The 11,029-nt window shown below is 44.1% G+C and overlaps 1 protein-coding gene across 1 annotated transcript; it reads right to left on the bottom strand.

Moving 5' to 3' along the window:
* Nucleotides 1-1,552: 1,552 nt before the first annotated feature.
* Nucleotides 1,553-5,843, bottom strand: LOC143956824 (E3 ubiquitin-protein ligase TRIM39-like). The gene has a single exon (XM_077466998.1). It carries the CDS (start codon nucleotides 5,619-5,621, stop codon nucleotides 4,011-4,013), a length of 1,611 nt encoding a protein of 536 aa, XP_077323124.1. The 5' UTR covers nucleotides 5,622-5,843; the 3' UTR covers nucleotides 1,553-4,010.
* Nucleotides 5,844-11,029: the final 5,186 nt, after the last annotated feature.

Here is an 11,029-nt window from a genome sequence, read left to right as displayed (position 1 = left end):
CCCCAGGAGGAAGTCAACACAGCACAGGGATGGTGGGAGCCCCTCATAACAAGCAGCCCCAGGAGGAAGTCAGCATAGCACAGGGATGGTGGGAGCCCCTCATAATAAGCAGCCCCAGGAGGAAGTCAGCACAGCACAGGGATGGTGGGAGCCCCTCATAATATGCACAGCAGAGGTACAGCCCCAGGAGGAAGTCAACACAGCACAGGGATGGTGGGAGCCCCTCATAATAAGCAGCCCCAGGAGGAAGTCAGCACAGCACAGGGATGGTGGGAGCCCCTCAAAATAAGCAGCCCCAGGAGGAAGTCAGCACAGCACAGGGATGGTGGGAGCCCCTCATAATATGCACAGCAGAGGTACAGCACCTGGAAGAAATCAGCATAGCACAGGGATGGTGGGAGCCCCTCATAATAAGCAGCCCCAGGAAGAAGTCAGCATAGCACAGGGATGGTGGGAGCCCCTCATAATATGCACAGCAGAGGTACAGCCCCAGGAGGAAGTCAGCACAGCACAGGGATGGTGGGAGCCTCTCATAATAAGCAGCCCCAGGAGGAAGTCAGAACAGCACAGGAATGGTGGGAGCCCCTCATAATATGCACAGCAGAGGTACAGCCCCAGGAGGAAGTCAGCACAGGGATGGTGGGAGCCCCTCATAATAAGCAGCCCCAGGAGGAAGTCAGAACAGCACAGGGATGGTGGGAGCCCCTCATAATATGCACAGCAGAGGTACAGCCCCAGGAGGAAGTCAGCACAGCACAGGGATGGTGGGAGCCCCTCACAATAAGCATAATGACTGAGTTGTCGTCGATTCGATGACAACTGATCCGAAATTCGTAAACAAAAGTTCGTATTCCGTACAGAATTCGGACGCACGGCAATTCGTATTTCGGATCCTCCCGAACGTACGAATTTTGGGAAATTCGTACGAATTTGAGATTGGTACGAAACGAATCGCACATGTCTACAAAAAACTCACCATGCCTCTTAGAAAATACATTGAGGTGTTTTCTTTCCAAAATGGTGCCATTTAATGGTGGTTTCTCCTGTCCTGGCACTTCAGGGACCAAACAAATGTGATTGGTAGTCAGGAAATTAGATGCGTAATTTATGTGTAATTTACAGTATGCTCCTTGAAAGACCAAAAGTGCTCCTTGGATTTTGGGCCTTCTATGCATCTAGGCTGTGAAAAAGTCTCACACATGTGATATCCCCAATACTCAAGAGGAGAAGCAGAATGTGTTATGGGGTGTAATTGTAAGCATGGCTATGCTGTGTGTGAGAAATAACTTATTAAAATGACAACTTTGTAAAATATATAAAAAGAAAAAAGTATTTAATTTCATCGGTTCCCAAAAATTTTGACAAACTTCAAAAAAAATCCCCATACCTCTTACTAAATACTGTAGACTTTATACTTTCCAAAAAGGGGGTGATTTGGGGGTGTTTTTTTATTTATTTGTGGTGTGGTTATTTATTTATTTCAAGAAATGAGATTGGCCGTTAGTATATCCCACAGATTGTAGATGCTACAAATTTCACACAGACTAAATAATATAAACAGATTTTGTTTATTTTTTTTTTTTTTAGCAAAGAAATTGTACAGAATACATTTTGGTCCAAATTTATGAAGAAAGATTATTTATTTCTAAAATTTAAAAAATTTTTAAAAAATTCAACAGAAACAAAGACATTTTTTTTTTTTTTAATTTCCAAATTTTCAATATTTTGTTATTTATATAGCAAAAAAAAATAAGAAATGAAATGTCACCAAAAGAAAGCGCTATCTAAAAAAAAGAAATGATAAAAATTGATTTTTTTTTTTTGTGTTGGTAGACTGAGTAATTGTCATTCAAAGTGTGATAGTGCTGAAATCTGAACATTGTCCTGGACAGGAAGGGGGGGTGAAGTGCTTCGGGATTGAAGGGGTTAATATGACATTTATTAGTGAGACAATTATAGAGGAAGAGAAGGGTGGGGCCCCCAACACGGGGCCAACCGGAGCTCTGCAGGAAAATCTTTTCATTTAACCCTTTACTTGTCCCACCCCATCAGAGCCAGACAATCATATAGCAGAGATCAGCGTCTGTGATACCCCAATGGGTTTATCTTTATCGTTGGAATAAAATCAGGAAGAAGATATCTCTTGATTTGTAATTGTCTGAAGATTATCATTATAATACAGCTGATTATTGTGTATTGATCATTGATAATCATTTGGGCAGCAGAGCTGTGAGATATCGGGCACCTAGGCCATGGCGTCATGTTGTCACATTAATAATACATTTGGTTCTATATAAACATCTCTATATGTCACCGATCAGCAGCTCTGGGCCACATATTCCTATACACAGGGCCGGGGCAAGGGGGGCGGCTGCCCTGGGCACTTCTGGTGTCAAGTGAGTCTGGAGGGGGAGAGATTGGGGGGGGGTTTGTGTTGGGAGGGGGAATTTGGGGAGTGGCAGGGTGTAAGAATTGTTCCAGGATGGGAAATTGGGGGTGCTAGGAGTGATGATTTAGGGGGATTTGTGTTGGGAGAGGGATGGGGGAAGAGGACTTCTGCTAGAAGGAGGGATTTGGGGGGTCTATGCAAGAAGAGGTGATATAGTACAGGGGGCAGGGAAATGTTCTGGGAGGGGATTTTTTTTTTTGGGTGGGAGTGGGATTTGTATTAGTAGGTATAAATGGGGAATGGGGGTATTTGTGCTAGGAGGGAGCTTTTTTTTCTGGGGGAGCGGGAGGATTTGTGCTAGTAGGTATGAATGGGAGGTATTTGTGCTAGGAGGGGAAATTTGGGAGGTGGGGAGAATTTGTGCTAGGAATGGGTTGGAGGGGGGGGGACTTGGGCTAGGAGGGGGAATGTGGGGGCTGGCAGGGGGTAAGAAGGGTTCTAGGAGGGGAAATTTGGGGGGTGTGCTAGGAGTGGTGATTTAGGGGGATTTGTGTTGGGAGGGGGATGGGGGGAAGGGGGGAAGAGAACTTCTGCTAGAAGGATGGATTTGGGGGTTCTATGCTAGAAGAGATGATATAGTAGAGGGGGAGGGAAAATGTTCTGTTCTGGGGGGAGGGGGTATTTGTGCTTTTAGGTATGAATGGGAGGTATTTCTGCTAGGAGGGGTAATTTGGGAGGGGGTGAGGATTTGTGCTAGTAATGGGTTGTGTTTGTGCTAGGAGGTGGGGGGGTAGAAGCGAGGGGATAGGTTTTGTACTAGGGGGGAAATCTGAAGGGCAGAGAACTTGTGCAAGGATTTTTTTTGGGGGGGGGGGCATTTGTGCTGGGGGGATTTGGAGGATGGGGGATCAAAGATTTGTACTGGGAGGGGGGATTTCAGCAGAAGGGGTGGATATGTACTGGGAGGAGGGGGGAATTATTCTTAGGGGGTAATCATGCAGATTACTGTTTATTTTTTTGGGGGGGTTGCTGACACATAATGCTCCTAAATCTGGGGGGGGGGGTGCAGGTTGGCATGTTCCCCCTAGGCTCTAGATGACCTTGTCCCAACACTGCCTATACAAAACATACACCATATACTGTCTATGATATATTGTAGTTGTATATATATAATATAGATTATATTACGCCCCGCCATTTTGTGTTGGTCCCATTGGATAGACTTCCCCTCACTTCCTGTCTTGGAGGCACAACAGGAAGTGAGAGGAAGTCTCTCCTAACAAGGAAGATAGACAATAGTTGTCTCTGGAACAGGTGAGCCCCATTAGAAGATATTCCGTCTTCTGCTGACAACTCAACAATTTAGGTTTCCTAAAACGTTCATCGGGACATACAGAGGGGGCAAATCTCCCCAGCGGGGGGGGGGGGAATAGATGGCAATAAGACCCAACAGAGGGTCTAACCCTTCCACCCTCCATCCAAATTTTTTTTTTAAAACTAGGTAGAGAGTTATGGGCAGTGTGTGTCTGAGTGTTGGGGGTTCTTTAAGTGCAATTTTCAATTTTCCTCCAATCCTATCCCTCCTTTATGTGATGTCACCAGTTTCTGGGCAGATTTCTCATTACTGATCATTTATCGCTCCCCCCCCCCCATATATCTTTAAATAACCATAAGCATGCCACACACCGATCACAACATGGAGGGGCTCAGTGAAGGTGGCGGTGAAGGTGTGGAGATGTGTGACGGGGACAGTCAGATCATAGAAGGAGATCTTCCCGGCCTCGTAATCCAGATACATCCTGATTATATTACTGGAAAGATGGTCACAATGCACATGTTCAGTCCTGTCAATTATTTTCCAAGAACTGTACTTATGTACACCCCAATATTTATTCTCATATTCCTTCAAATCGGGGTGATCCCTTGTGTAACATAATTCAGGTTTCCAGCTCCTTTTTACACTGGGGTAACACATCCCGATATCCCAGGTAGATGACCCCCCAACATCCACCTCCCAGACATGCCGACCTGAGGAGAAACTCCGACTGCTCATTACCTGAGAAAACTTACACCTCTTTGGCGTTTCTGGAAGATTCCTGTCTGGTGATGGAAGGGCGGTCACGGTTTTCCCGTCTTCTGAGATTTGTAGTTTATCACCAGCTGTGGTTTCATCCAGAAACTTGTCTCCAGCTCCCGCCATCCTGTTATTTATCCCAGACATGATATCAGATAATCCCGTGTGCAATGTGTGTGAGATCCCAACCATGTCCAGATCCCCGAGGTTATTACGCCTCGCTCTGTCCTCGTCATCTCCATCCTCAGTATCACACAAGTCTCCAGTCTCTGATTTCTGTAGGACAATCAGTGGATCCGTCACGTTGCACAGATCCTCGATGTCCCCCATCTTCCTGGACAGCTCCTCCTTCTTTATCTCCAGCTCCCGGGTCATATCCGTCATGGAGATGGAGATCTTCTCTGCCTGCCCGTAGATCTCCCCCAGGACGTTCTTCTCCAGGTCTTCCAGACGTCTCCTGAGGTTTCCAAGCAGGACGGTGACCTTTGATTTCTCCTCCTCGGCTTTGTCCATCACTTTCCTCTGATGTTCCTGAAGACGTTGAATTCTTCTCACCGCCTCTTTTTGTTTTGTCTTCAGTTTTTGGTGGACAATTTTCATCTTCTCCTTCTTCATTTCAGAAGCCGCAGCCAACATCTTCACCTGGTGCCCATGGTGAGCTCCATCCAACCTGCAGGCCAGACAGATACAGGCGCCATCCACACTGCAGTAATACTCCAGGATCTTCTTATGGACGGGGCATTTCCTGCTCTCCAGGGAAGTGGTGGGGTCACATAAGACGTGTTCTGGTGACTTGCTGTGGACTCTCAGGTGTTTATCACACAGAGAAGCTTCACACTGTAGACAGGACTTCACAGCAGGTACAGGAGAGTCCACACAGTGAGTACAGAAGACCTCAGACTTCTCCTCGTCCGGCTGAGTAGACAGGAAGTTCTCCACAATGTTGCACAGAGTTATGTTTCTGTACAGTGCAGGACGATCCTGGAACTCTGTTCTACATTCAGGACAGGAATACCCTCCCGACCTCCCCTGTGTATCCAACACACGATCGATACAGACCCGGCAGAAGTTGTGTCCACATGTCAGGATTACAGGATCTGTATAAATGTTCAGACAGACGGAACAGTCCAGCTCCCTCCTCAGATCAGCAGACGCCATCGCTAAGAGCAGAAGAGAGAAGTGATCGTCTCCGATACTCAGAAGGAATGGAGTTGGGTGTGATCTTCATTTCCTGCTGAGAACGAGGAGGAGGAGCTGATTGGCTGTGTGTGCGATAATGAAGGAAGAGAGTTGTGTGATGTTAGAAGGTCAATAGGAAGTGAGATTCCTGCTCTCATCTATGGAGAACAGTGCTGTGTATAGAGAGACTTTGTATTCTATACAACAAGTGAGAGGCGGGGAAAGGAATGCAAAGAATGCGTCTCCGGGGGAGGGGATTAACTCATTCCAACCTGAAGAGAATGAAATAAAAACAGTCCAATCTCAGTGTTTGCTGAGGATACGAAGCTAAGCAGGACAACGACTTCACAACCCGACACAGAAACTTTACAGGAAGACCTCCATAAACTAGAGGGGTGGTCACTATATGGTAGATGGGGATCAATGTAGGGAAATGGGATGTAATGTACGTGAGAGCTAAAAATATGAATACAAGTTATTATTATTATTATACAGGATTTATAGTTTTATTATTATTATTATTATTATTATTATTGTTATACAGGATTTATATTATTATTATTATTATTATTATTATTATTATTATTATTATTATTATTGTTATACAGGATTTATATTATTATTATTGTTATACAGGATTTATATTATTATTATTATTATTATTATTATTATTGTTATACAGGATTTATATTATTATTATTGTTATACAGGATTTATATTATTATTATTATTATTGTTATACAGGATTTATATTATTATTATTATTATATTATTGTTATTATTATTGTTATACAGGATTTATATTATTATTATTATTATTGTTATACAGGATTTATATTATTATTATTGTTATACAGGATTTATATTATTATTATTATTATTATTATTATTATTGTTATACAGGATTTATATTATTATTATTGTTATACAGGATTTATATTATTATTATTATTATTGTTATACAGGATTTATATTATTATTATTATTATATTATTGTTATTATTATTGTTATACAGGATTTATATTATTATTATTATTATTATTATTATTATTGTTATACAGGATTTATATTATTATTATTATTATTATTATTATTGTTATACAGGATTTATATGGCGCCAACAGTTTGCACAGCACTTTACAACATGAGGACAGATAAAAACAGTTGAAATACAATTCAATATTTACTAGGGAGAGAACCCCTGGGGAATGAAGAACCTCAGTTACAGGGAATGGCCGACCTCAGTTATGGGAAATGGAGGAGCTCAGTTATGGGGAATAGAGGACCTCAGTTATGGGGAATGGGGGACCTCAGTTATGGGGAATGGGGGACCTCAGTTATGGGGAATAGAGAAGCTCAGTTATGGGGAATGGGGGACCTCAGTTATGGGGAATAGAGAAGCTCAGTTATGGGGAATGGGGGACCTCAGTTATGGGGAATGGGGGACCTCAGTTATGGGGAATGGGGGACCTCAGTTATGGGGAATGGGGGACCTCAGTTATGGGGAATGGGGGACCTCAGTTATGGGGAATAGAGAACCTCAGTTATGGGGAATGGGGGACCTCAGTTATGGGGAATAGAGAAGCTCAGTTATGGGGAATGGGGGACCTCAGTTATGAGGAATGGGGGACCTCAGTTATGGGGCGGGAGGACCTCAGTTATGGGGAATAGAGAACCTCAGTTATGGGGAATGGGGGACCTCAGTTATGGGGAATGGGGGACCTCAGTTATGGGGCTGGAGGACCTCAGTTATGGGGAATAGAGAAGCTCAGTTATGGGGAATGGGGGACCTCAGTTATGGGGAATGGGGGACCTCAGTTATGGGGCGGGAGGACCTCAGTTATGGGGAATAGAGAAGCTCAGTTATGGGGAATGGGGGACCTCAGTTATGGGGAATGGGGGACCTCAGTTATGGGGAATGGGGGACCTCAGTTATGGGGAATGGGGGACCTCAGTTATGGAGGATCTCAGTTATGGGGAACAACTACAAACATTAAAATTATTTATAACTTCCCGGGGAAGAGACACATAAGAAGGAATATGATCGCAATAATCAGTTCTTTAAATGTTAACTCAAGCACTAGGAGGAAACTGATTAAACTCAGGTTTTTAAAGAAGAAACATCGCCACACGATAAAGTTGTACAAGAAGCTGTTCAATTTCAGCGCGGGGGTCTCCAGTTCTGGGAGGGCATCACTGGACATCACCCCTAGATCACACCTTCCATGCACCCTGTGCCCTGATTATCATTAACGCCTCATCAGTGCAGCCTCATTACTGCCTACTTATCAGTGCCCATCAGTCTAGCCTCAACAGTGCCCATCAGTCTAGCCTCAACAGTGCCCATCAGTCTAGCCTCAACAGTGCCCATCAGTGCATCTTAATGCAGCCTCATCAGTGCTGTCCTAATCCTGCCTGTGAAGGGGCATCTCTTTGATGTACAGAAAGTGATGCATTTACAGAGGAAAAAGGGTTTAACATTGACAACAAATGACATTTCATTTACAGTTTCTTGTTAAAAAAAATAAATAAATAAAGCACACACTCCCCCTCAAGGGTCTATGTAAAAACACGTCGGCAATAAAATATAATTTGCCGACAATTTAAACCGAATCATTTGTTTTTTATTTGTAAATGTTATTTTTGCTGTAGTACATTATACACAACGGATGAACAGTGAATAATGCTATATAGACAAGAGTATACTCTATTCATATCCGAAGTCACCTCCTAATGGTTGTTTCAGTTAGCTTCCTATGTGTCCACACTAAATTAGATGTAATCTAGACAACCTATGTTATTTTAATGAGAGAGCTAATCTCCTGCTAGTATATATATATATATATAAAGCTTCCTATTCGTAATGGCAGTAGAGTTCCACGTGGCTGATCTGTTATTTCTTCGCTGGCTAGTTGGAGCTCGTTAACTGTAATCCGTTTGGTTGCAGATGAAACCATAGATTCCAAGTGATGACGGCCTAAGGTATCTGAACACAGTATTCCAGCAATGCAGTAAAGTGTTCTTGGGTAGAGATGTGGGCACACTGTGTTCTGTAATGTTGGTAGTGAATAGATAAAGATTGAGCAGCTTGCTCTATCACCAACGACCCGAACCGATCTGCGGTCTTCTACACAGGAGCACGAGTGGCAACACTCCGGCAATGGATCTCCCGTCTTGGCCTTCTGTAGTGACTTTCTCCACATGTCTGCACCGATGGTTAGGCACTTTAGATGATGTTAGTAACAGGATGACTGACAGCGGGTAGCAGAACTATGCCTCTCAAGCCCTGTGGTGAAAGTAACGTCCCGTGTGGTAGGCCGTGACCCCTCTCTCTCTGTCACACAGAGAGGTCCCAATTGCGTCAGGCCCAGGAGGAAGATAGAGAGTGCAGGCTTCTAAGCTCCTTTTATCATCCCTCTGAGCAACCTTCAGACCACTGCAAGGGTCCCTGGGATTTGTAGTCTCAGGGTACATGGATGCATAGCAGTAGACTCAAAGAGGACCACACGCCACACAATTCACTCCGTTGGCCCACAGGTATGAGGTCACTGGCTGCATGAATAATCATGGGGACAAACAATGCTTAGAACACTGAGAGGTGCAAAGCTTTCTGGAAACAGTCCATACCACTATATCCTCCCCCCACTTGAAAGTCTTTGGTCCTCGAAGACAGGATATATGACCCAAATCACTTTACTGCATGAACTAGTTAATCATTCATTTACTAAACTAGAGGTGGTAACAGCTAATAACTGGCTTAATGAAGGATCCTCTGATAATAAACTATATACATCAGCAGAGGAGGAGATCATATTAAGTTTATGACAGGCCAAAAGTAGATCAGTGGCCCACCCAGTAGTGTCAGGGGGTGGATCAAGGTCACCTCTCACCAAAGACTCGGTAAAGGAGGCAAGTGATTGTGTGGGCCGATGAGCAGTGGGTATGAGTTCTTCAGAGTTTTCTCCAAGATTATCATAGGTGAACCTCTTTGGGGAGATGGCTCAGAATAATGGGTGAGGTAGGCAATAGGTGATTTTGATGCCAAGTTTTTAATGGCCCTGTCTTCCCCTTGGGTCTGATCTTATATACGCTGAGTGCTGGTAGTTGTTGACAAACAATGTAGGGTTGGGAACACCATCAATCCGTTTGCTTTCCTGGCACTCCTAGATTGCACAAAAATGTGCAAGCCCCAGGCTGCAAATCTTGAACTCTTACTTTAAGTTTAAAATTCCTCTTATTCCTTTGTTCTCTGATGTGAGAGGCTTCCTTTGCGTTTTCATAGGCTTCCTTTAGATTCTTCCTTAGCCTATCAACATAGCCCTTGTAGGAGGCTTGAGAGGTGTGATCAGAGGAGGTTCCAAAGGCCAGATCTTCTGGTAAAAGAGCCTCTCTCCCAAACATCAGTCTGTAAGGGGAGTATCCGGTAGCATTATTGGAGGTACTACTGTAGGCGTGGACTATAGCAGCAATATGGTCTCCTCAGTGCTGTCTCTTCTCCAGTGGGAGGGTTCCCAGCATATTTTAAACAGAAAAGTCAGTGCTACTACCCATACACTACATAGATAGCAGAGCTCCCATGTGCTCGATCCCCAGTCGCTGGCCAAGTAGAGTAATGTAGAAAAAATTATCCACACAAAATTTCTTCATTTTATTGAATAGCCACAGTGAACAAACGCAGATTAAGTCAGTTGACGCGTTTCAGCCTATAAGGCCTTTGTCATAACCCAGGGTCCCCAGCATGTTCAAGAGTGTACGGTTAAACCGCTCTGGCTGTTGATCATCTTGAGAGTGGTAAGGGGTGGTTCTCAATTTCTTTATGTTCAAGAGCTCACACAGTCTGTGGACTAATCTACTTTCGAAGTCCCGACCTTGATCTGAGTGTAGACGCTGGTGGAGCCCATAATGGACGAAGAACGTCTCTACTAGTCTTGGCCACTTTGCTAGCTTTTTGATCCCTGGTAGGGAAGGCCTGGGCATATCGAGTGAAATGACCTCTCACAACCAGGACATTACTCCTTCCGCTCAAATCAGATTCCAGGCACAGGAAATCAATGCATGCCAGTTCCATCGGTCCCTGACTTTGTAAATGACCCACCGGGGTGACCCTACTTGGTAGAGTCTTCCTCTGAATACACCTGTGGCAGGAGCGACAATAACTTTCCACCTCCGTCCTCATATTTGGCCAATAGAATCGGTCCTTGACTAGGTTGAAGGTTCTATCTGGCCCTAAATGACCATGGTCATCATGAAGTGCGGTTAGCACGGTCAAGCGATGCCTTTCCGGAAGGAACAGCTGGCATACACCTCTGGCCTCCTCGGAGGGGCCTCTTTGATACAGGATCCCCTCTTTTATTTTCATTCTATCCCATTCTCTATAAATCACCTT

Source organism: Lithobates pipiens, unplaced genomic scaffold (assembly GCF_037356315.1).
Source record: "Lithobates pipiens isolate NorthernLeopardFrog02 unplaced genomic scaffold, aLitPip1_a1.2 Scaffold_41, whole genome shotgun sequence".
Taxonomy (NCBI): Eukaryota; Metazoa; Chordata; class Amphibia; order Anura; family Ranidae; genus Lithobates; species Lithobates pipiens.
The sequence above is the reverse complement of the archived record's forward strand: the minus strand, read 5'-3'. Positions and strand labels throughout refer to the sequence as shown.

Coding starts and splice junctions, on each gene's coding strand:
- LOC143956824 (XM_077466998.1), bottom strand. CDS start 5,621: ATGGCGTCTGCTGATCTGAGGAGGGAGCTGGACTGTTCCGTCTGTCTG.